At 38.9% G+C, this 25,639-nt stretch overlaps 1 protein-coding gene across 7 annotated transcripts in view; it reads right to left on the reverse strand.

Moving 5' to 3' along the window:
- Positions 1–25,639, reverse strand: part of JAKMIP2 (janus kinase and microtubule interacting protein 2) — a 197,352-nt gene that overhangs the window by 10,546 nt on the left and 161,167 nt on the right. For 6 of the 7 annotated variants that reach the window (XR_008625448.2, XR_008625446.2, XR_008625447.2 and 3 more), the window contains 4 exons: positions 24,778–24,855; positions 21,967–22,170; positions 16,361–16,426; positions 5,779–5,849 (listed from right to left, as the gene is read on the reverse strand). Coding sequence is in view for 4 of the 7 variants with exons in the window: in XM_055112764.2 (XP_054968739.1) it covers positions 5,799–5,849; positions 16,361–16,426; positions 21,967–22,170; positions 24,778–24,855 (399 nt within the window). In the remaining 3 variants the exon portion in view is untranslated. The remainder of the gene's footprint in view (positions 1–5,778; positions 5,850–16,360; positions 16,427–21,966; positions 22,171–24,777; positions 24,856–25,639) is intronic. The other variant, XM_055112763.2, reaches the window with a different exon arrangement.

Consider the following 25,639-nt stretch of genomic DNA (forward strand, 5'->3'; position numbering starts at 1 on the left):
GCAGAAGGGAAGCATTCTGTGCACCAAGTCAGCTTGGGCAAACCCTGTGGAAGGCAGGAAGGCACATGGTTCATTAAGGGAAACTGGAGCAACAGGAAGCCTGAGAGATTGCCCGTGTGGTTAGACCATGCAGGGCTTTGTTGGCCAACTTAAAAAATTCAAATTTGATCTTTTTTTTTTTGAACTTGTTATCAATAGATTGGTTGAAGGAACTTGATCCTAACACAGTGATATTTTCCTAGGACGGGGGTCAAGGTAAGGTTTGCCTTTCTAAAACTCACTCTAACTGCTGTGTGGAGAATGAGTTATAAGAATGTTTAGAGTGGAAACACTGAGCCCAGTTAGTGGGCTACTTCACCTGTGGAGGAGGGGATAATATATTTGTTTATGTCCTCTTTCCTTTGTCAATGCATTCTTTAAGGTAGTCTTCAAATGGTATGTAAAAAAACAAATCGAATATGAGTTATCTTTGAAAGATACGACAACTCTATTCATGGTTCTGATCTAACATATCCCAAATCTGCTTTCATATTCATTTTCCCAGCTATTCATTAATCCATCTGCCTCTCAGTTCATCTGTCAATCTGAAATTTATTCTGCACCTAGGATAGATAAGGCACTGTTATAGACACTAAAGATACAAAGATGAATAAAACATTACTCCTACCCTATGCTTTATTAGTACAATTTGTGAGACAAATAGGGAAACAATTTATATATGACTGGATAAAGCTAATGGATATATTTACACAAAAAGGAATTACTAACTGGCATAAACTGATTCATCTTAGACTTTCCTTATCCATGTAAAAACTAAGGAGTAAAATTTTCCTGCTAATACTTTATTTTTTTGGTGGGGGGATGGAGTCTTACTCTGTCACCCAGGCTGGAGTGTAGTGGTACAATCTTGGCTCACTGCAGCCTCTGCCTCCTGGGTTCTAAGTGATTCTCCTGCCTTAGCCTCCCAAGTAGCTGGGATTATAGGCACGGGCCACCATGCCTGGCTAATTTTTGTATGTTTTTTTTTTTTTAGTAGAATGGGGTTTCATCATGTTGGCCAGGCTGGTCTCGAACTCCTGACCTCAGGTGATCCGCCTGCCTCAGCCTCCCAAAGTGCTGGGATTACAGGAGTGAGCCACCACGCCTGGCCAATCCTACTAATACTCTAAATGACGAATATAATAGAGACTGGTCATGTGGCCATTTGTTTTCCCCAGGCTACCTGAGTAAATATTTGCACATTTTAACAAATAATACAGTATTTAATTTTTCTTAAGTTTTTTTCCATTAGAACAATAACATAGTATTATGTGCCTTTTAACATTTTTTATGTTATTAGACAGGAAGTAAAAATATTGGGCTGTCAAGTTCAAAAATTTATGGTTAACACTGCAGAAATATCATTAAAATTTATATATATATATATCCAAATGCATGTAAAATTTGTCTAGTGGGAGACAGTAAAAATGAGCTAGACCAGTGTATGTGGATAAATAATCATGATCACCTGTTCTGTGGTCCTCCCAACTTCATAATGAGCAAAACTGGTGCTGTCATGTTCTTCATTAATTCATCCTTGCTCAGAAGAGGAGGATTTTCAATGGGTCATTGCAACCTGGGTATAGCAGCTAATCTGGTGATAGCTATTTTTGTATTCCTCTCATTTTTTTCTTTCCTTTGTCTCCCTGTGTAACCATGTAATGTGACACAATGAGTCGTTGCTATGGCTTAAATGTGTCTCCCACAAAGCGTGTGTTAGAAACTTAATCCCTAATGCAACAGTGTTGGGAGTTGGAACCTGATGAGAGGCCATGAAGGTGGAGTGAATGCCTAGTAACTCCAGGTCCTTCAGCCTTTGGACTCTGGGACTTGCACCAGCAGCCTCCTGGGGCTCTCAAGCCTTTGGCCTTTGACTGAGAGTTACACCTCTGGCTTCCTTGGTTCTTGGGTCTTCTTATTCCTTTTTTTTTTTTCTTTATTTTTTGAGATGGGGTCTCATTTTGTCGCCCAGGCTGGAATGCAACGGTGCGATCTCAGCTCACTGCAACCTCCACCTCCCAGGTTCAAGCAATTCTCCTCCCTCAGCCTCCCAAAAGTAGCTGGGAGTACAGGCGCCCGCCACCACGCCTGGCTAATTTTTGTATTTTTATTAGAGACGCGATTTCACCATATTGGCCAGGCTGGTTTTGAACTCCTGACCTTGTGATCTGCCAGCCTCAGCCTCCCAAAGTGCTGGGATTACAGGTGTGAGCCACCAGCGGTTCTTGGGTTTCTGATTTGAACAGAGCCATGTTGCTTCTCTGGTTCTCCAGCGTGCAGATGGCTTACCATGGGACTTCTCCACCCCCATAACCAGGTGAGCGAATTCTCTTAATAAAGCCACTCTCATTTTCATCTATCATCTATCTATCTATCTATCTATCTATCTATCTATCTATCTATCATCTATCTATCTATCTAATCTATCTATCATCTATCATCTATATCTATCTATCTATCTATCTATCTATCTATCTATCTATCTATCTATCATCTATCTATCTATCTATGCTATTGGTTACCTCTCTGGAGAACCTGACTAATACATTGATATGCCATTCGTTTGGAAAACCAGAATGCATAGCCAGATAATATCTTCTGGAACTACTTGGAGTCCCCTTGTTTAAAGTAAAAGTCCTGATATAATCCATGCAGTTATTTAGTCAATGCCAGCACTGAGTCCAGTAAGGTGCCTTCTAGGGAGCGTTCGATGGCTTCTATATCATTACTGACAATAACGACTTAGGCAATTACTAAAAGAAAAGAAGTAAGAGTCACTCCATTTTAAGGAGGACTTTGTCATTTAAGCTAGTCTTGGGTTTATGAACACAATACAAATCATTAATTTAGTATGGAAAAAAATTTGTGGTAATTTGCAGTAAGCTTTCACTACCTACCAATAAAGAAGCACTTTTTCCCTTACTTCTTCCTATTTCTATCTTGCCAACTTTGGAGACATAAGTAGCATTGATCAGTTTTCAGTGATGTTTTATTCCCTAATATTATTTAAAGCCAGATTATTCCCTGAGAAGAGGAGATGAAAAAGCAACTATTTGTTTGGGTTTAGGCTGAAAACTACTTGGCAGTACTAGAGGTTATAATTTTGAATTTAGTATAATTTTGTATACTAGAATACTAGTATAATTTAGTGTAATTTTGAATTCAGTAAATGTGGTAGCTAATTTTTAAATCTAATAATAGCTAAGAGTTACTGATTAATGATTTTCCAGGCACTGTTATGCCTTTGACATGCAAAACCTCGTCTCATTCTCTCAACACAACACCCTGCTGTAGGTAACATGATTATAACCATTTTGTGGAATAGGAAACCTAATCTTGGGTGGATTAAATAAACTGCCTATCATCACACAACTAGTAAATGGCAGGACTCAAGCTTAAAATTATATCTGACTTGTAAGCTGTGCACTCTAACCTCTCAGCCATTTTACTGCATATGCAATATATTTATTGCCCAGATTCACTGTCACATTCATCGGCTATATTATTAATTATCATTATAGTCATTCACTTAACAGACAATTACTAAGTGTCATTTATGTGCTACTTTGGAGGAAAAACATCAAATCTTGTACATCCCTCAAGGAGTTACACAAAATGGGAAAAGGTACAGAGACGAGCACACTGTAATGTCAAAAGCCAGTAGCTAAGTAGTACTACACAAATAGATGATGCTTCTGATGAGGATACATATGGACGCCAATGTTGCTTGAAACATGGGAGAAAGGCCCTTTTTTACTTGTGAGGCAGTTTGGTGGTTAAAAGTGGATTCTGGGCTGAGGCTGCCTGGGTACAAATTGGTAGCTGGATGGTCTTGGGAAAGTCACATGCTGTAGTTTCTCCAACTACAAATTAGGGATAAAAGCAATACCTACCCCACAGGGGATTTCATGAGGATTAAATGTATCTATTACTTAGAACAGCTCCCAGGACATAATCAGCTTTGGCCAGCATTGATGTTAATGCTGAAGCCTATCCATTTTCTACCTAGTACTTACAAGGTTTGATATTTCTTCTGTAAACCACCATGTATTACTTGTCTCTTACTGAAATTTATTTTCCCTACTTTTAAAATTTATTTACTGTTTTTTTTTTTTTTTTTTTTTTTGGTGGGGGGAGGCTGTTTGTTTCCTGATACTCTGGTCATTTTGATCCTTTACTAGTGAATCTCCCTCCACTTCAATTTGGATATTCCCATTCAATTTAAGAGACTTAGTCCTCTTCTTTCCATCCTACAAGGCTGTCACCTTTCTTGACAGACAAAGGATAGTGGTCAATCTGAAAAGAAAATATTTTGGAAGAAAGAATATAGCCAGAGAGTGAGTTATGAGTTCATACATTTTCTGAGCATATCTACTTAACTCTTTGCTTGTATCAGGTTATTCTAAAGCACTTTTACTTGTCTGTTCCATATCCAGGTAACAGATCTCATACCTATGGAGGGAGAAAGTGCCTGTCTTCTGTTTTCCAACTTGCTGTAGAAAATGTTAAATCACCTGAGGTCCAGGAAAGATCTCAGGCTAATATAATTTAATAGGATAATCAGAGTTGACATGAACCATGATAAAATGGATTTAGAATAGCCGCTGGCCCTTCTTCTTTTTGAACAGTGGTATTGAGATTTGTGGTTTCCCTATTTGGCCGGCCATCAGAATCACATAGCGTGCTTGTTAAATACAGACCAGTCCTTGCTCTCATCTCTCCCACCCTCTCTCTATCTCCCTCTATCTCCAGTGATCTGACTCAGCAAGTCTGAGGTGGGGCTTAAAAATCTATATTTTTAAGCACTGGGAATCACTAAGATTATTTATGCATGTATTCATGAGACATGGACTTAATAATAGTAATTATAAGATTCTCCTTTTTGTTTTCTATATTGACATTGAAAAGTAACTTATTTGAAAACAAGATCCACTTAGCCTGCTTTCTTGAGTTTTAATGAACTCCCTAGTCTCTACTGGGGAAAAGGGGTGAAAAAAACAGCAGTCATTACTAGCTTGTTAGATTAGCAGAATCAGAATTTTCAAGCTGAACGCAACACTAAAGATAACATCATTATTTATTCACTTTGCAGATACAGATGCAACTTTCTGCATAATGGGAGACTATGATGAGAATGCTAACATCCACAGACATTGTGACTTCCCAAAGTAATACAGTTAACTGGAACAGATTGTTGATTCCCAGAATATTTGGTTTCTTCACTTTTCTAATAATCACCCAAATAGACTGGATCTGTTTCTCAATTTATGGCATTTATGCTAACCAAAGCAAGTGTGTTTGTTTTTTAAAAATAGAGCATAGTTAAAATATATAGACCAGGCCTGATGGCTTGGTCAACACTTTGGGAGGCTAAGGCAGGAGGATTGCTTGAGCTCTGAAGTTCAAGACTACCCTGGGCAACAAAGTGAGACCTTGTCTCTACTAAAAATAATTTTTAAAAAAATTAGCTGAGCATGGTGACACATGGCTGTAGTCCCAGCTACACAGGAGGCTGAGGTTGGAGGATCGCTTTCAGCCTGGGAGATTGAGGCTGCCAGTGAATGATCTGATTGTGCCACTGCATTCCAGCCTGGGTGACAGAACAAGACTCTGTCTCAAAACAAAACAAAACAAAACAAAACAAACAAAAAACTAAAGAAAGGCATAGTAACTATAGGTAACATCCTTTTTATCAAATACCTATTAGAACCACATTTTGAGAATTAAATGGAATCTTACCTTTAAGAGGCACCTTGACATCAAGGCCATAGAATAAAGGCAAGAGAGAAGAACAAGAATAGAAACAGAAACTGCAGAAGAAAAAGAAGAAGATTATGTAAATCTGAATTTCTGTAGTGCCATTCAGGTAGTACAAAACCTCAGCTTTTCCATATTGCTCAAGTCTAATCACTTCACACATGAACATCAAGCACCTTTTTGTTTAAAAAAATCCACACCTTTTATGTAGCTACTGACAGAGTATCAGTGTTCAACTAACATTGATTCATACATTTTAGAATCATGAGGTGGTCTTACGAACAATTGGTCTAAGCTTCTAATTTTACAGATAAGAAAAATAAGCACAGAGCAGTAAATCAATAGTTTAATTCCATACAATTTTATGGCACAGTGAGGGCTAAAGCTTAGCTAGCCTGAATCCTACTTTATTATATATCACTGTCTCTTTCATGCACAAGAGGGTATTTCAAAAACACAAAATATGATCAGAACATACACTTAATCATGCAGTACTATCTTTTTTGGTTACTATGATAGGTTTTAGGATTAAGGCACAGCTGGGAGAATATTAATCTGTAGGCTAAATATATACTTAATTACTCACAGTGGAACATTTCAGAGAGAGAAATGGACACTGTTAATAATTACATTGGGTTGATGGGTAAAAACTGGGTCTGTCCTAGGCAAGTGGGGACATCTGGTCAAGCTATTGGTATAAAACCTGCTTCTGCATCAATGGGCATTTCACATAATAAATGCGTGATGTTGTTCCACCTCCAAGATAGACTTCTTCTTATTTGAGTCATGGAAGTTAAATGGAGTCTGATTTGTTTCTCTTCACCAAATTTTTCACTTGAGAAACAGATAATTGGATGGACAAACAGTGCTTGAGTAGCACAGGTATATAACTAACTGTATACTAACTATAAAAAGTCATGGGTCAGGTCAGTTTTAAAAAAAATAATTGATTTCCTTGGTGGTTTTATTTTACAGAGTAAGCCTTTTACTTGATTATCACACTCCAGGAACATACCGTTGGACACATCTGTGAATAAGGGTTATGTCTGGCATTCTCATATTGTGAATGTTATTAGCATATTTCCTTTAACGCTACTGCTTATAAGGTTCTTGCTTCACTATGGCTAAATTCTATAAACAAGTTATGAGTATGGCTCTAAGAGGCATGTACTGGTGGCTAGTCTATTATTCTGAAAAGCAAAAACTGGTGCTTTTCTTCATTCCTTGAAGGTAGACTTATAGCAGGAGAAGTTCGACAATGAGAGTAATGGACGAATTCCCATTCCTGCTATTTCTATGAGAAGATCAGATATCAGAGCTACCTCTTTGGGCATGAGGAGATGCCCATCACTTAATCTGTAATGAGAGTCTTAATCCCTGCAGTGTGGTGGGCAGATCATGCCATTTGGAGTCAGACACCCTGATCTCTGGTTTTGACTTGCCATAAATTGGTTATATAATTTTGGGCAAGTTGTTTAATTTCTTTGAGCCATTGTTTTATTATTTGTATAAAAGGGGATCATAATATCTGTAGTGTCTGTCTCATAGAGTAATTATGAGAATCAGATGAAATGACGGCAGTGGGAGTGCTCTAGATATGGTGCATACAGATATTATGCTCTAGATAAGTGCTGCACACAGCTGAAGCAATTTTGCTAGGTTTGTTGTTACCACCTGATTCATACTAACTGTGTGCATTGAAATAAACAATAAAGAGGGGATATTACATGTACCCTGAGTGGGTGTTCAAGTACCACAAGGGAAGAATGAAGAGTATCTCTGGCATACAGGATCTTTAGCCTTTTTACTAGACTTAAGGGTGAGGAGAACTGAAGTCCAGTGAGTAGAAGGTGAATCATAAACCTCATCTCTAGTCAAATATCTAATCAGAAGTCAACTGGATTGTTTTTGAAGTGGTTGAATTTGCTACCATATGTGAAATATGCAATGTTGATAATTAGATCCTTATTTTCTTTGAAGTAAGATTATTACCCCATTATCATAAAAGTTTAGGAAGTTCAGACCTGTAAAGTGTACTGAGCAAAAGAATTGTGAAAAAGTTTACATTGAATTCCAACAATGAACATGATCTTAATCTCCCTTCTTCCAAAATTTTTGAGGGTTTTATTTAGAGAATGGCTAGGGTGATGACGTTGATAGATTTTGTTTTCTCCCCTTTTTGTTTTTTTTAAACCTCAGCTGGATGGGGACTGAATGGGTATCATCAAGTTTTGGGGGAAGAATAGCCTTAACTTTGACTTCTTCCTTGAGTCAGCCCTAGGGTAGCTTATGAATTAGCAGAGAGAGAGAGCTAAGAGCTAGCCATTCACAAGTGTGGAAAATGGAAGATATTAAGTGTGGTCTTTGACAAACAGGGAAGCTGAAAGCAATCCCTGCCTTCTGTGGGACTTCCTGCCAATCACTGGGAAATTTATTGTATGTTATTGTTGCCTCATTCAATCCTGCAGAACTAAATAGCCCCTTCTGAAATGTGAGAAATTCAAATTTAAAATTTTGCAGAGAATGTATACTTTGGGTCAGAAATTTTAAAAATTACACTTTTAGAATTTGACTTACACATTTTTAGTGTTTCCTTTTTCACATAAGTGACCTCATTTGTTCCTCATGGAACCCATGGGAGGAAGAAGGGACAAGTGTTATCATCCCTGTTTTAGAGATATGGCTTAGAGAGAGGAGGTGAAGTTATTTACCTAGGGTCAAATGAGTACCTGAAGACCCACCCTATATAAAAATCTGGATGCCTGGTGGTCTGGCTACTTGAGCCCACCAACTCCCTTTAACCTCACATATATGGATAATTATAGAAACAATCTGGGATGAACCAAATTTTAACCATTATTGCAGGAAGGGCAGATAGTTTGCTGTTTTCTTCTTGTGTGCCTATGGAAGCTATTATAAAACAGCCATATCATTTTACCATACAGGGATTCAGGTAGCTACTTTCAGTCAATCTGATTGGAATTCCAGAGAAAAACGTCTTTGGCATCCTTGCTATTTCCCTCAGCAGAATATTCCTGGTGTCTTGGGCCAGACATTTTATTATTATTATTATTATTATTATTATTATTATTATTATTATACTTTAAGTTCTGGGATAAATGCACAGAACGTGCAGGTTTGTTACATAGGTATACATGTGCCATGGTGGTTTGCTGCACTCATCAACCCGTCATCTACATTAGGTATTTCTCCTAATGCTATCCCTCCCCTTGCTCCCCACCCCCCAACAGGCCCTGGTGTGTGATGTTCCCCAACCTGTGCCCATATGTTCTCATTGTTCAACTCCCACTTATGAGTGAGAACATGCAGTGTTTGGTTTTCTATTCCTCTGTTAGTTTGCTGAGAATGACAGTTTCCGACTTCATCCATGTCCCTGCAAAGGATACGAACTCATCGTTTTTATGGTTGCATAGTATTCCATGGTGTATATGTGCCACATTTTTTTTTTTTTTTTTTTGAGACAGAGTCTTGCTCTGTCGCCCAGGCTGGAGTGCAGTGGCATGATCTTGGCTCACTGCAAGCTCCGCCTCCCAGGTTCATGCCATTCTCCTGCCTCAGCCTCCCCAGTAGCTGGGACTACAGGCTCCCACCACCTCACCCGGCTAATTTTTTGTATTTTTAGTAGAGACATGGTTTCACTGTGTTAGCCAGGATGGTCTCGATCTCCTGACCTGGTGATCCGCCCACCTCGGCCTCCCAAAGTGCTGGGATTACAGGTGTGAGCCACCATGCCTGGCCCTGTGCCACATTTTCTTTTTCCAATCTAACAATGATGGGCATTTGGGTTGGTTCCAAGTCTTTGTTATTGTGAATAGGGCTGCAATAAACATACGTGTGCATGGGTCTTTATAGTAGAATGATTCATAATCCTTTGGGTTATATATCCAGTAATGGGTTTATAATTTATAATCCTTTGGGTTATAAATCCAGTAATGAGATTGCTGGGTCAAATGGTATTTCTAGTTCTAGATCCTTGAGGAATCACCACACTGTCTTCCACAATGGTTGAACTAATTTACACTCCCACCAACCATGTAAAATCATGCCTATTTCTCCACATCCTCTCCAGCATCTGTTGTTTCCTGACTTTTTAATGATAGCCATTCTAACTGGTGTGAGATGGTATCTCATTGTGGTTTTAATTTGCATTTCTCTAATGACCAGTGATGATGAGCTTTTTTTCATGTTTGTTGGCTGCATTATGTCTTATTTTGAAAAGTGTCTGTTCATATCCTTTGCCCACTTTTTGATGGGGTTGTTTGCTTTTTTCCTTGTAAATTTGTTTAAGTTCCCTGTAGATTCTGGATAACAGCCCTTTTTCAGATGGATAGATTGCAAAAATTCCCTCCCATTCTGTAGGTTATCTGTTCACTCTGATGATAGTTTTTTTTGCTGTGCAGATGATCTTTAGCTTAATTAGATCCTATTTGTCAATTTTGGATTTTGTTGCCATTGCTTTTGGTGTTTTAGTCATGAAGTCTTTGCCCATGCTTATGTCCTGAATGGTATTGCCTAGATTTTCTTCTAAGGTTTTTATGGTTTTAGGTCTTACGTTTAAATCTTTAATCCATCTTGAGTTAATTTTCATATAAGGTGTAAGGAAGGGGTCCAGTTTGAGTTTTCTGAATGTGGCTAGCTGGTTTTTTGAACACCATTTATTAAATAGGGAATCCTTTCCCCATTGCTTGTTTTTGGCAGGTTTGTCAAAGATCCGATGGTTGTAGATGTGTGGTGTTATTTCTGAGGCCTCTGTTCTGTTCCATTGGTCTATATATCTGTTTTGTTACCAGTACTATGCTGTTTTGTTTACTGTAGCCTTGTAGTATAGTTTGAAGTCAGGTAGCATGATGCCTCCAGCTTTGTTCTTTTTGCTAGGATTGTCTTGGCTATATGGGCTCTTCTTTGGTTCCATATGAAATTTAAAACAGTTTTTTCTAATTCTGTGAAGAAAGTAAATGGTAGCTTGATGGGAATAGCATTGAATCTATAAATTACTTTGGGCAGTATGGCCATTTTCATGATACTGATTCTTTCTATCCATGAGCATGGAATGTTTTTCCATTTGTTTGTGTTCTCTCTTATTGCCTTGAGTAGTGGATTTTAGTTCTTCTTGAAGTGGTCCTTCCCATGTAAGTTGTATTCCTAGGTATTTTATTCTCCTTGTAGCAATTGTGAATGGGAGTTCACTCATGATTTGGCTCTCTGTCTATTATTGGTGTATAGGAATGCTTGTGATTTTTGCACATTGATTTTGTATCTTGAGAGTTTGCTGAAGTTGCTTATCAGCTTAAGGAGTTTTTGGGCCAAGACAATGGGGTTTTCTAAATATACAATCATGTCATCTGCAAACAGAGACAATTTGACTTCCTCTCTTCCTACCTGAATACGCTTTATTTCTTTCTCTTGCCTGATTATCCTGGCCAAAACTTCCAATACTATGTTGAATAGGAGTGGTGAGAGACGGCATCCTTGTTTTGTGCCGGTTTTCAAAGGGAATGCTTTCAGCTTTTGCCCATTCAGTATGATATCCGCTGTGGGTTTGTCATAAATAGCTCTTATTATTTTGAGATATATTCCATCAATATCTAGTTTATTGAGTGTTTTTAGCATGAATGGGTGTTGAATTTTATCAAAGGCCTTTTCTGCATCTATTGAGATAATCATGTGGTTTTTGTCATTGGTTCTGTTTATGTGATGGATTACGTTTATTGATTTACATATGTTGAACCAGGCTTGCATCCCAGGGATGAAGCTGATGCGATCGTGGTGGATAAGGTTTTTAATGCGCTGCTGGATTTGGTTTGCCAGTATTTTATTGAGGATTGTCACAACGATGTTCATCAGGGATACTAGCCTGAAATTTTGTTGTTGTTGTTGTGTCTCTGCCAGGTTTTGTATCAGAATGATGCTGGCCTCATAAAATGAGTTAGGGAGAAGTCCCTTTTTTTTATTGTTTGGAATAGTTTCAGAATGAATGGTACCAACTCCTCTTTGTACCTCTGGTAGAATTCAGCTGTGAATCCACCTGGTCCTGGGCTTTTTTTGGTTGGTAGGCAATTAATTACTGCCTCTATTTCAGAACTTGTTATTGGTCTATTCAGGGATTTGACTTCTTCCTGGTTTAGTCTTGGGAGGGTGTATGTGTCCAGGAATTTATCAATTTCTTCTAGATTTTCTATTTATTTGCATAGAGGTGTTTATAGTATTCTCTGATCGTAGTTTGTATTTCTGTGGGATCAGTGGTGATCTCCCCTTTATCATTTTGTATTGTGTCTATTTGATTCTTCTCTCTTTTCTTCTTTATTAGTCTGGCTAGCGGTCTATCTATTTTGTTAATTTTTTCAAAAAACCAGCTCCTGGGTTCATTGATTTTTTGAAGGGTTTTTCGTGTCTCTATCTCCTTCAGTTTTGCTCTGATCTTAGTTATTTCTTGTATTCTGCTAGCTTTTGAATTTGTTTGCTCTTGATTCTCTAGTTCTTTTCATTGTGATGTTAGGGTGGTGATTTTACATCTTTCCCACTTTCTCCTGTGGGGATTTAGTGCTATAAATTTCCCTCTAAACACTGTTTTAGCTGTGTCCCAGAGATTCTGGTATGTTGTGTCTTTGTTCTCATTGGTTTCAAATAGCTTATTTGTTTCTGCCTTAATTTCGTTATTTACCCATTAGTCATTCAGGAACAGGTTGTTCGGTTTCCATGTAGTTGTGTGGTTTTAAGTGAGTTTCTTAATCCTGAGTTCTAATTTGATTGCACTGTTGTCTGAGAGACTGTTTGTTATGATTTCTGTTTCTTTTGCATTTGCTGAGGAGTGTTTTACTTTCAATTATATGGTCGATTTTAGAATAAGAGCTATGTGGTGCTGAGCAGAATGTATGTTCTGTTGATTTGGGGTGGAGAGTTCTGTAGATGTCTATTAGGTCTGCTTGGTCCAGAGCTGAGTTCAAGTCCTGAATTTCCTTGTTAGTTTTCTGCCTTGTTGATTAGTCTAATATTGACAGTGGGATGTTAAAGTTTCCCACTATTAATGTGTGTGAGTCTAAGTCTCTTTGTAGGTCTCTAAGAACTTGCTTTATGAATCTGGGTGTTCCTGTATTGGATGCATATATATTTAGGATAGTTCGCTCTTCTTGTTGCATCAATCTCTTTACCATTATGTAATGCACTGCTTTGTCTTTTTTTACTTTTGTTGGTTTAAAGTCGGTTTTATCAGAGACTAGAATTGCAACCCCAGCTTTTTTTTTTTTTTTTGGCTTTCCATTTGCTTGGTAAATCTTCCTCCGTTCCTTTATTTTGAGTCTATGTGTGTCTTTGCACATGAGATGGGTCTCCTGAATACAGTACACTAATGGGTTTTGACTTTTTATCCAATTTGCCAGTCTGTGCCTTTTAATTGGGGCATTTAGCCCATTTACATTTAAGGCTAATATTGTTATGTGTGAATTTGATCCTGTCATTGTGATGCTAGCTGGTTGTTTTGCCCATTAGTTGATGCAGTTTCTTCATAGCGTTGATGGTCTTTGCATTTTGGGTTGTTTTTGCAGTGGCTGGTACCAGTTTTTCCTTTCCATATTTAGTGCTTCCTTCAGGAACTCTTGTAAGGCAGGCCTGGTGGTGACAAAATCCCTTAGCATTTGCTTGTCTGTAAAGGATTTTATTTCTCCTTCACTTATGAAGCTTAGTTTGGCTGGATATGAAATTCTGGGTTGAAAATTCTTTTCTTTAAGAATGTTGAATATTGGCCCCTACTCTCTTCTGGCTTGTAGGGTTTCTGCTGAGAGATCCACTGTTAGTCTGATGGGCTTCCCTTTGTGGGTAACCCGCCCTTTCTCTCTGGCTGTGCTTAACATTTTTTTCCTTCATTTCAACCTTGCTTAATCTGATGATTATGTGTCTTAGGGCTGCTCTTCTCAAGGAGTATCTTTGTGGTGTTCTCTGTATTTCCTGAATTTGAATGTTGGCCTGTCTTGCTAGATTGGGGAAGTTCTCCTGGATAATTTCCTGAAGTGTGTTTTCAAACTTAGTTCCATTCTCTCTATCACTTTCAGGTATACCAATCAAACATAGGTTTGGTCTTTACACATAGTCTCATAGTCTCATATTTCTTAGAAGCTTTGTTCATTTCTTTTCAGTCTTTTTTCTCTAATCTTGTCTTCACACTTTATTTCATTAAGTTGATCAATCTCTGTTATCCTTTCTTCCACTTGATTGATCCAGCTATGGATACTGCATGCTTCACAAAGTTCTTGTGCTGTATTTTTCAGCTCCATCAGGTCATTTATGTTCTTTTCTAAACTGGTTATTCTAGTTAGCAATTCCTCTAACCTTTTATTAAGGTTCTTAGCTTCCTTACATTGGGTTATAACATGCTCCTTTAGCTCAGAGGAGTTTGTTATTACCCACCTTCTGAAGCCTACTTCTGTCAATTCGTCAAACTAATTCTCCATCCAGTTTTGTTCCCTTGTTTGCAAGGAGTTTTGATCCTTTGGAGGAGAAGAGGCATTCTGGTTTTTGGAATTTTCAGCCTTTTTGTGCTGGTTTTTCCTCATCTTCATGGATTTATTCACCTTTGGCCTTTGCTGTTGGTGACCTTCGGATAGAGTTTTTGCATGGTTGTCCTTTTCATTGATGTTGATGCTATTGCTTTCTGTTAGTTTTCCTTCTAACAGTCATGCCCCTCTGCTGCAAGTCTGCTGGAGTTTGCTGGGGGTCCACTCCAGACTCTGCCGGTTATCACCAGCAGAGGCTGCAGAATAGCAAAGATTGCTGCCTGCTCCTTCCTATGGAAGCTTCGTCCCAGAAAGGCACACGTCAGATGCCAGCCAGAGTTCTTCAGTAGGAGGTGTCTGTCGACCCCTCCTGGGAGGTATCTCCCAGTCAGGAGGCACGGGGGGGGGGGGCTCAGGGACCCACTTGAGGAGGCAGTCTGTCCCTTCACAGAGCTTGAGCGCTATGCTGGGAGATCCACTGCTCTCTTCAGAGCCAGCAGGCAGGAATGTTTAAGTCTGCTGAAGCTGCACCCACAGCTGCCCCTTCCCCTAGGTGCTGTGTCCCAGGAAGATGGGAGTTTTATCCATAAGCCCCTGAATGGGGCTGTTGCCTTTCCTTCAGAGATGCTCTGCCCAGAGAGGAGGAATCTAGACAGGCAGTCTGGCTACAGCAGCTTTGTGGCCCTGTGGTGGGCTCCACCTAGTCTGAACTTTCCCATGGCTTTGTTTACGCTGTGAGGGGAAAGCAGCCTACTCAAGCTTCAGTAATAGAGAATGCCCCTCCCCCCACCCAGATCGGGCACCCAGGTTGACTTCAGACTGCTGTGCTGGCAGGTAGAATTTCAACCCAGTGGGTCTTAGCTTGCTGGGATCCATGGGGGTGGGATCCGCTGAGCAAGACCACTTGGCTCCCTGGCTTCAGGCCCCTTTCCAGGGGAGTGAACGGTTCTGTCTTGATGGCATTCCAGGTGCCACTGGGGTATGAAATAAAAACTCCTGCAGCTAGCTCAGTGTCTGCCCAAACGGCCTCCTAGTTTTGTGCTTGAAACCCAGGGCCCTTGTGGTGTAGGCACCTGAGGGAATCTTCTGGTCTGTGGGTTGTGAAGACCATGAGAAAAGTGTAGTATCTGGGCCGGAGTGCACCAACCCTCACGGCGCAGTCCCTCATGGCTTCCCTTGGCTAGGAGAGGGATTTCCCCGACCCCTTGCGCTTCTTGGGTGAGGCAACACCCCACCCTGCTTTGGCTTACCCTCCATGGGCTGCACCCATTGTCTAACCAGTCCCAATGAGATGAACCAGGTACCTCAGTTAGAAATGCAGAAATCACCTGCCTTCTGTGTTGGTCTGGCTGGGAGCTGCAGATCGGAGCTGTTCCTATTCAGCCATCTTGCTCGGGAATTCCAGGCTTTGGCTTTTTTTGTTGTGCAAGCCTGTGTAGCTCGCTGCAGCTTGTTCAGCATCCCAGCCTGAGCTCTGTCTGTTCTCCCACCCCACACGCATTTCCAAGTGCCCTCTGTAAGAGCCATGTTGTTATATCCCTCAAAAACACTGGCTGACTTGGAAGAAGCAGCCACTCTTTGAGATCACTGGGGAAGTGACAGGACAACATGATTATCATATATCAACCCAAGTTTCTGAACTTATTGTTAAGGTGAAACTGCAGCACAAGGATGAAAGGTCTTTTTATGAATGATAATGGGAAAGGTAAAACAAAGGTGCTAAAAGATTTTTTTAAAAAAAGAGCAAAGTAGGGTAACAAAACTTGAAGAAACTTTTGGAAAGGAAATGAAGATAAGGAAGGGGAAACTAAGGAAAGAAAACACAGAAAAAATAGGAAAGCAACACAAAAGACAAATATGTGAAGGCTGGGTTACTGATGGCAGACACTTTGCTGACATTCTGTTTGACTGAAGGTGAAAGCTAGGTTTACTGTAACTATACCTGCCTCTGCAAGACACACAATAACTGAGAAGCCAGGAAGAAAATACAGTGAGCAAAATCAATATTGCTTTCTGATTAAACAAATAATAAGATAGTTATTCAATTTGACACCTACCTTTTCTTCTAAGTCTTTTATTTGTCTTTTCTGGATGTCTGTTTTATCTTCTAAGTCACGAATTCTCTGAAGAAAGAAAAGAAAAGAAAGAAAGCATCAGTAGGTGGTAAGTTGTGCGGAAAAATAATTTACCAAATGAAAACACGAAACTTCCTATACAAACCTGAATATTTGTACAAGCAGCTGGAAACATCGCATGTATGTTTTCCCCACCCAAAAACATGTTGCATGTTTCAGAAATTATCTATGTTTGTGGTAGAAAATCATTGTTACTGATTAACTTTTCAAAAAATATTTGCCACCTTTTCTACTGAGCCTATCCCTGTAGACCCCTTCCTAGTGAGGTGTAGATTCCACACCACTGACATTGAGTTTGGCAAAGAGACTTGTTTTGGCCAGTGGAATGCAAGTTGGAATAAGATTTGGGAATATCAAATCCTTGTAGAGGGTGTAGTATGTCTCAGAAGTAGAGAGCAAGAAACAAGCTTTGTTATGAACCATTTGGATTGAGATTTTGATTGTTTGTTACCACATTAAAGATGGTTGAGGCTGACTCATATAGATGTAAACAATCCAATTGTTCTTTCTTAACCTTTTTATCCTAACCCCATTTCAACCCTGTTTCAGGATAGAATTTTCTCACAAAATAGAATTGGTAAATTCTCACAAAACAAAGTAGAGATTACACATCAACAAACATTCCCAGGAGGGAACTGGTAAATTAGGAAAACACCAGAATATAAGAAACATAACACAAGTAATCCTAAAGATGAAAAGTTCCAAGACTGTCTTTGAACTTACCTCTCAATTATGTAACAAAATTCCACTAATTTAAACACCGAATATTTGAAATCAACATTACATAACAATTATTTACAAGTAAAATAAAGTCTTCACATTTATATCTGGCAATCTGAAGGTTTTTTTGTGTTCATGTACATGGTTATATAACGCAGGCTTCTTATTTAATACCTCTGTAGGGAATAATTAGAAAACAGAGAAATGGAGTCTATGGAGAAAACACTAGAAGCCAAATGGGATGATAATATATAGAGAGAGGTTTTTATAATGCAATGGTAGGAGAAAAAAAGGGAAACTAGAACAAGGGGTACTTGAACTTGGAAAGCATATCTCCTTCTCTTTAAAAGAGTAGATCTCAACTGTTTGTCTCTCCCTGCCCCAGCCAGGGACATTTGGCAGTTCTGCACATTTTTTTAAAGTTAGTAAATATGTTTATTTATTTTAAGTTGTGTAATTCAGTGGTTTTAGTATATTCATAAAGTTGTGCAACCATCACCACTATCTAAATGTCTTGTCATTTCTGTACTGTCACAACTGGGAGTATGTGCATCTAGCATCTACCGAGTAGAAGCCAGGAATGCTACTAAACATCCAATAAGGCGCAGAACAGCCACCCCTCCCCCTAAAAAAGAATAAAGAATTATCTGCTTCAAAATTTCAGTAGTGCTGAAATTGAGAAAATCTTCTTTAAAGTAAGGGGGCTAAAGTTTGTGCAACACGAGATGGTGTGTTTTGGTCAGAGTGAGACCATAAAGGTTAACCTTGAAATTATACCATAATGAATGCCGGAGAAAGGGATGGAACTGGAATGCTGATGGTGTGTTTATACGTGTATGATTTGTGTGCTGGTGTATATTTCCATAGTGCTGTCAGTGCTCCATAGCTACACAGTAAAAGAATAAATTTGCTAGATATCTCCACCTTGAGTGTTCAAGTAATTCCTTGGCATGTCTGCTGGATATGGAGGCAAGTACTATATGGACAAAATCATGAATATGTAAAATTACTGCAGTATCCATTCAGCCATCACATCTATGCTTGTTGGGCACCTCCTTACATGCTCATGACTGTGCTGAATGTAATGGACAGTACAGATAAGGCACCAGTTAGTTCCTAATTTCAAAGAACTATCAGATCCAGATGAAATAACAAAATTAAATAGAAAAGGTAAACGATGGAAAAAAACTGAATAACTTTGTCACCCATCTCCAATTCCTAGTGCAGTGTTTAGCATGGAGAAGGTGTCCACACATATTTTTTTGTCAAATAAATGTGTTATGCTACATCATATGACATATACTTGATTTCTTCTTGCTTCCCATCCCTTTGCCATCCACCCAACAGAAAACCTTGCTGGATCTAAAACATTCCTTTTCTACCTACTTCTTTTTATCTCTACTGATACCAAGTTCACCAAGTCATTGTCTTCCCTTGTCAGGGCTGGTGTGGCAGCTTCTACCTGCTCTTCCTGCCTTTTATTTTGACCATCTTACTCCATCAATAGCAGCCATTGTGAACTCTCAGAATGTAAAAATGATCTCCACGGTCCCCTGAGTTTAAGCGGGTGGGGAAGAAAAGAAGGAAGAGTTAGTTGAGTTGTACTCAGAATAAAACTCAAACTCCTGCAAAGCCCTGTGTGATGTGGCCCTTTCTTAGCTCTGCAACGTCTCCTCCTATCAACCTCACTCTGGCTCTGCGTGCTCCTGACATTCTAGCCTTTGCTCTGTTCCTTGACTATTCCAAACTTATTCCCATGATAGGGACTTTGCCCTTGCTGTCCCTGTCTTCTGGGACACTTGGCCAAGATCTTTGTGTGGCTCATTTCTTGGATCTTAGGTATCTTCAGAGAGGCCTCCTCTGACCAGCCAGCCTAAAGTGGCCAATCCTACTCCCAAACTCACATACACATTGTATATGTTTCTGCATAGCACTTATTGCCACTCTCAGAAATTGCCTCAGTCATTGTTCATTTGTGCTGTGGCTCTGTCCCTGTCCCTCTGTGAGATAGATGAGAGTAGTGATCTGTATGTCTTTGCTTACCATTATACTCCCAGCACCTGCTACACAGCAGGCCCTCAATAAATGGTTGTGAATGAGTGCATAACAGAATATAGAATGTAGATATCTTGAGCAGTATGTGGTTCATTTTTAAAATTTTCATCAGGGAGAGGATCCTGACTGGGTTGGATCTTAAACTGGGACTGGAAAAATGAGAACACTTGGATCAATGCAATGGAAACTAATGGACACTTTAGGATAAGCAATTATGCAACAAGGGCTTAGAGGTGGAAAATCACAGCACAAGTGGGACCAGGATGTTTTGCATGAGTGGAGAGGGAAGTATGCTCTGGGGTTGGGTCAAATCTGGTTTTGGAGGGCGGGGTAGTCAGCTACTGAAGGACCTGAAGAGACCTGCGTAAGACTCTACTCAACTGTAAATTGGATCATGGAGGCTTTGGGGCAAGAATGTACCATGAGGAAAAATGGAAGAACCTGTGATGAGATGTGTGGTGGATTGAAAAGGGGAGAGCTAGAACTAGGTCCTCATGGCACCTGCATGTACTTTTAAAAATGCTATTTATTATGATATATCATAATTATCTTTCTTTGTGTTAATCATTTTATAACCATCTATGGGTTCTACGTTTTGTGAAGGCAAGGTCCACGGTGAATTCTCTGTCTAGCACAGTACTTAGCACCTAGGAAACACATTTAAAAGTTTGACTGAATAAATGCATAGATGATGGAGTCAGATTCACATAGAGAACATTTGGCAGTACCTGGAAGCTGGTGGAATAATGAAAGGTCCTGCACATGCCTGGGGTGACAAAAATGAACAAAATGGACCAGTATCAAAAACATTTCAGGGGAAATGCCAGTTGGATGTGGTGCTGTATTAATGCTTACAGGGAAAGAACAGAGAATACTCCAGTGTTTCTAGCCGGAGTGATTTCAGATATGGTAATTCTACTGACTAAGACAGGCAGATGGGGAGAGAGAAGAGAAGTAAGGATAAGAACGCATCAGTTCACTCTTAAACATTCAAGCAGAACTGTGTAATACATGGTTAGTGATATACTTTAGAAATTAGAGTGTATTACATAGTTATATATAAAAAATCCTGGCCAATATCTTCTGGAATAATTCTATGAAACGCAGCTATTAATTAAAAGGGAAGAAGAAGAGTAAGAAATAACTGGGAAAGGCATATTCTAATGAACATTTGTTTAGAAGATGGATGGAAAATGTCAATGAAACTCCCTGAGGTTCAGAAATGTACTATCAGCACTACTGGATAACTTAAACAAAACCAACTCTTTCAGGGGTGAAGTATCTTAGCTAAATGGTTAAAGAAATACTCAAATGGAATACAGTTTTTATCATAAATAAATTTAGATAACTATGAGTCCATCTTAAAAGTACACACTTCAGTGTTTCCATGACATAACTCCCAATTTGTTGAAAGTAATTACATGGTATTGCAGCACAAGAAATTTGTGCAGAGTACATTTTTATCCCCTGCTAGAAGAAAAGAATGCATGAAGCAATGCAATGATGGCATAGAGTCTATTATTAAAGACTTTAAGAAGTCTTTCCATGGGTCAAAACTCAAACTTTTGTGATGGAATCTGAAGGGGCATTAATAGGAACATGTAGGTATTTATCATTTCTGGGACACGTGGCTTCAGAATTCTCCACCTACTTGGGTAATCTATTAGCCTATAAAATCCACAAAGCTCCTGCCTGCATCTGAAGTGTGCTAAGTGTCATGTCCCCCATGAATTGTTTTTATTTGCCTCATAAAAGAACCCCTGCCTCTTTTCCACTTACCTTGATCGCTGAAGACCACACGATTCTTACCGCCTATTCATACCATCTGAATTTTGTACCAGTTGCTTCTTATAGCTTCTGAGGATTGAATACTATAACCTGACACTTTCAATACTGGAATCCTTATTGAATCTGTATTTTGACCAGGACCTCAGCCCTCAACTGTCAGGCTATGGCATGAATAAAGAGTTACAATTAAAAATTTTGGCTGGAAATTAGTAGTGGGTGCCTATTTTGGACCTTGCTGATGAATCACATAAGTCATGGATGACGGTACAATACAGTGGTTAGACACACTGACCTTGGAGTTCAGCAGACCTAGGCTGTCATCCTGACTGTTGCTTACCATCTGTGTTATCTTGGACAAATCACTTAAGCATTCTTATCTACAGTATTGTTATCTCCAAAATTGAGACAATAAAAATACTTACCTCATAGGGCTATTATGAAGATTAAATGAAATGATGTAAGTAGAGTCCTTAGTTTAGTTACTGACATAAAGCAAATGTCAGTAAGTAAACAGCAGCTGCCAGGCTTTGTTGGTGGTGATGTTTGTAATGTGGGTGGTCTTTGCTCTCTTTTACACTATTCGGATTATTATCAGGCTTGTTTATGGACTACAGTGAGCAATACATGGGAAGCACTATTTTTGCCCTGGAGAGTGTCCTGCTTCCCTGCATAAGGCAGATAATCAGACACCATGAAATTCAAAGGGTATTTCATGAAAACGTAGTTCTAAAAATAGTAGCAGTATTCAGTCCTTCTGAAATGCCAATTTTCTCAAGATTGAATTATTATAAAACTGTCACTTTTGTATGTGCATGAAGGTAGAAAACAACGGTTATTTATTTTACTCTCTGAAAATAACTTGTATCTCCTGGGCTTCTCCATACCCATACTCAATACTGTGTACTTAGTACTAAGTTCCATTTGCTAGTACTAACCCTACGCAGAGGCAGTGACTCAGTCCTCACCTGATGGGCTTGCTGTAAGAGCTCCATTCTCTCCTGAAGAATCTGACAGTCATACTCTCTGCTCTTCCTCAGCATTTGCCGCCGTAATTTTTCTACTGCCGTCCTCAGCTCCTCTTGCTGTTTTTCACTTAATAATTCACCAAACTTGATAACAGTTTCTTGCTGTAGAGCATTGTACAAAGTAGCTTCTAGTTCCTGGATTCTCTGGCAAATAGAATTAGAAAAGTCTAACTTTGGAACTTGGCATTGATATCTGGTGTGGGAGTGTATGCTATGTATGTATATGTGTATGGCTGCCAACTTTAGGCTTATAGGATCTTAGCAAGAAAATAATTTCAAAACTTCTCTAGCCTAATTACACTTCTGAAAATCTCCTTTTATGAGATTCCATAAGGGTCATCTAGCCAATTCATGAACTTCTCTAGTGAGGGAACATTTGTTCTTTCTTGGGACCCTGTCCATTTTATATACTTTTCCTTTTTAGAAAGCCCTCGCTTTGTTATAATAACTGTAGTTCCTATCCTAAAGTGTAGCTGAGAATAAGTGTGTTCTCACTTCTACTTGACAGCTCTGGCCAGGCACGGTGGCTCACACCTGTAATCCCAGCACTTTGGGAGCCCGAGGCAGGCGGATCATCTGAGGTCAGGAGTTCGAGACCAGCCTGGCCAATGTGGTGAAACCCCATTTCTACTAAAAATATAAAAAATTAGGTGGGCGTGGTGGTGCGCACCTGTAATCCCAGCTACTCTGGAGGCTGAGACAGAAGAATCACTGGAACCCGAGAGGCGGAAGTTGCAGTGAGCCGAGATCACGCATTGCACTCTGGTCTGTGCAACAAGAGTGAAACTCCATCTCAAAACAACAGCAACAAAAAACAAACAAACAAAAAACAACAAGACAGCTCTTCATACATTTAAAGACATCTACCATGGTGGCCATACTTCTGGAAATAAATAGTCTAAGTTAGAACAAAATACTTCAAATTGGAGGTATATCTTATGCACAAAATACTGCCCCCGTTTTATTAATACATGACAAACCTCTGGTACTTGAAGATGGCTTTATGGTCGCCATATTTTTTCTTGAAATAAAATTGAGAAATAAAATCCAAAAAATGACCTAAAGTTTTGGAATTGGTCTGTTTTTAAGTTCTCTGAGATTTATGGCTGCTCTCATTATAATATTTCTCTGAGTCTTTCTTTTGTAGATGACGGATGCACTGCCTTCATCTTTTTCTTTCCTTTTTTGATATGCTTCAGATAACAGTTGCTAAAATCTACAATCTTATCCCTTCTAAGTTTGACAGAAGTGACCAGACATGCTTTGGTGAGAAATATTTTCCTAGCTCTTGTCCTGGGCTAAGCAGGTCTCATCTTTTTAAGGATAAATATGGTTTTCTGAATGAGTACTCAGTAGTCTCGGGACCCACATAAACACACAACTTAATTTCGTATAGGTAGAAGAGGCAAGGGTGAAAGGTAGAAGTGAAGCAAAACTCACTTCCTTCTCTGTCTCTAATTAGCATCAAATACCCATTCTCTTCTTTCCCCATCAAACAAGCTCAGAATCTCTTACTCATTTTGGAACGCAAAGACAAGTTCATCTTTGTTACAAGCAGGGACTAAGTGCTTCAATCTTTCCCCAAAAGTGACTCAAGCTGCTTCCAGGAAAGCATTATAAAAACCTCTGCTAGGAATTCTTTGAAATGTTCCTTTAACTTGCTCTTTTTCTTTTGATTCATAATTGTGAATTAATGGAGGGTGGAGCATAAGGAGAGAAGAAATGTGAGCTGTAGTTCATTATGAAGAAGCATGCAATAGGAATTTGGTAGAGGGGAATGGATCACATGTGCTCCTTAATCAGCATAATCTTCTGTGGGAGATAAGAAGGCACAGCCCATTTACCATGGAAGCCTCAGTTACTGTGGCTGGATTATAGTAGGCCACAGGATCTGGAGTCAGATCTACACACTACCTATTTATCAACTTGGGCAAAGTTCTTATATTCTCTAAATCTTACTATCCTCATATGTAAGATATGAATAATAATCTTACCTATATCTCACAGAGTTGTTGTAAGAGATAAATGAATTAAAAATATGCATAACAAACATTAAACACATTATTCCACCACTAGATCAGACTCCCAAATGATTGGATTTGGCTTAATAAAATTTCTCTTTAATCTACACTGCCATCCAAACTGTTCTTCATTTAATATTATCCAACAACATATATTTAATTGTTTTTGTTTTATTTTGTTTTGAGACAGGATCTTGCTCTGCTGCCCAGGCTGGAGTACAGTGGCACGATCACAACTCACTGAAGCCTTGACCTCCCAGGCTCAATGAATCCTCCCTCCTCAGCCTCCTTAGTGGCTAGTACTACAAAGTGCATGTCACCATGATTGGCTAATTTTTGTATTTTGTATTTTTATTTTTTGGAGATACAAGGTTTCACCATGTTGCTCACACTGGTCTTGAATTCCTGGGCTCAAGGGATCTGCCCACCTTGGTTTCCCAAAAGTGCTGGGATTACATGCATGAGGCACCATGTCTGGCCTTTTAATTGTTAAAAAATGAAGTATAATTAAATATTTATTAGGTATTATAAGAATGTCTTATAAGAATCTTAGAATAAGTAAAGAGCTAGGAATGTATTTGTTCTAAAATTAGATCTGAAAACCAGTAAATGAATGAACTGCATGTCGTGATCTATTCAAGTACATAGCATGGAAAATTAAATAGGATACTTTATTCCACAGTGCATAACTGTAAATACTGCAGGTATCTCTATCACTTGTTGTACCTACCATATATGCTTGGTCAAGAGCTTGTTTTCTGTAGTCTAGTTCTTCCTCCAGATAGCCTTTTATTTTGCAGAACTGTTCCTATAACAAAGGGCCATATAGATAGAGTCAGCTTAGTTAACTAGAAAGTGACATACAAATGGTGTTGATTAATGTTTCCTCTAATTCTACCATAAGACAAATCACTAGTATTTGTAGAGTCATAAATTTTGTCTGTTAGGGAAATAGTTCAACTCTCATAGTCTCACACAGGAATGTGAAAATCAATGGAAAGCAGCATAAAAGATATAATGAAAAATCCACATAGAATGCTCTAAAAGATTTTTAATCTGAGAGCACGTGATTAAGTATAGATTTTGACTAGTGTTTAATAATAATAAGCCTATCTATGTAAAAGTATTATGATAATATATTTTTGTAAGAATGTGATAAAATGTAACATAGCTGGGTTGCATAATCAACAAGTTTAACTGATTCAAATTCATCTGTGTACAACTAGCAAACATAAGGACAAAAATAGCAACTTAAAGAGTGGGAGTGATTCCACCCACACTGCTGCTTAATGAGTGGGTGTCTGCTTTTGCCACAAGCCAGTGTGAGCTGGGAAAAGTCAATCTGATGTTCCCTCTCTTGTTCTCAGTTTCTGTGTGCTTCTCAGATAATGAGCATCTTGCCATTAGCACTTAAAACTATATTTTGGGTACAACATAGTCCCAAGCACAAGTCAATTGTTTCTTTGGGTGTTTAACTGAAGGAACAAAGACTTCTTCCAACTCTGAAGAAAAACTCAATGGTGTTGACTTTTGAGAGATCGTGTATCTGTATGGAGTAATTTTGCTGTTGACTTTGCTGGTGACTGCTGAAT

The sequence above is a fragment of the Pan paniscus genome, chromosome 4 (genome assembly GCF_029289425.2).
Source record: "Pan paniscus chromosome 4, NHGRI_mPanPan1-v2.0_pri, whole genome shotgun sequence".
NCBI lineage: Eukaryota > Metazoa > Chordata > Mammalia > Primates > Hominidae > Pan > Pan paniscus.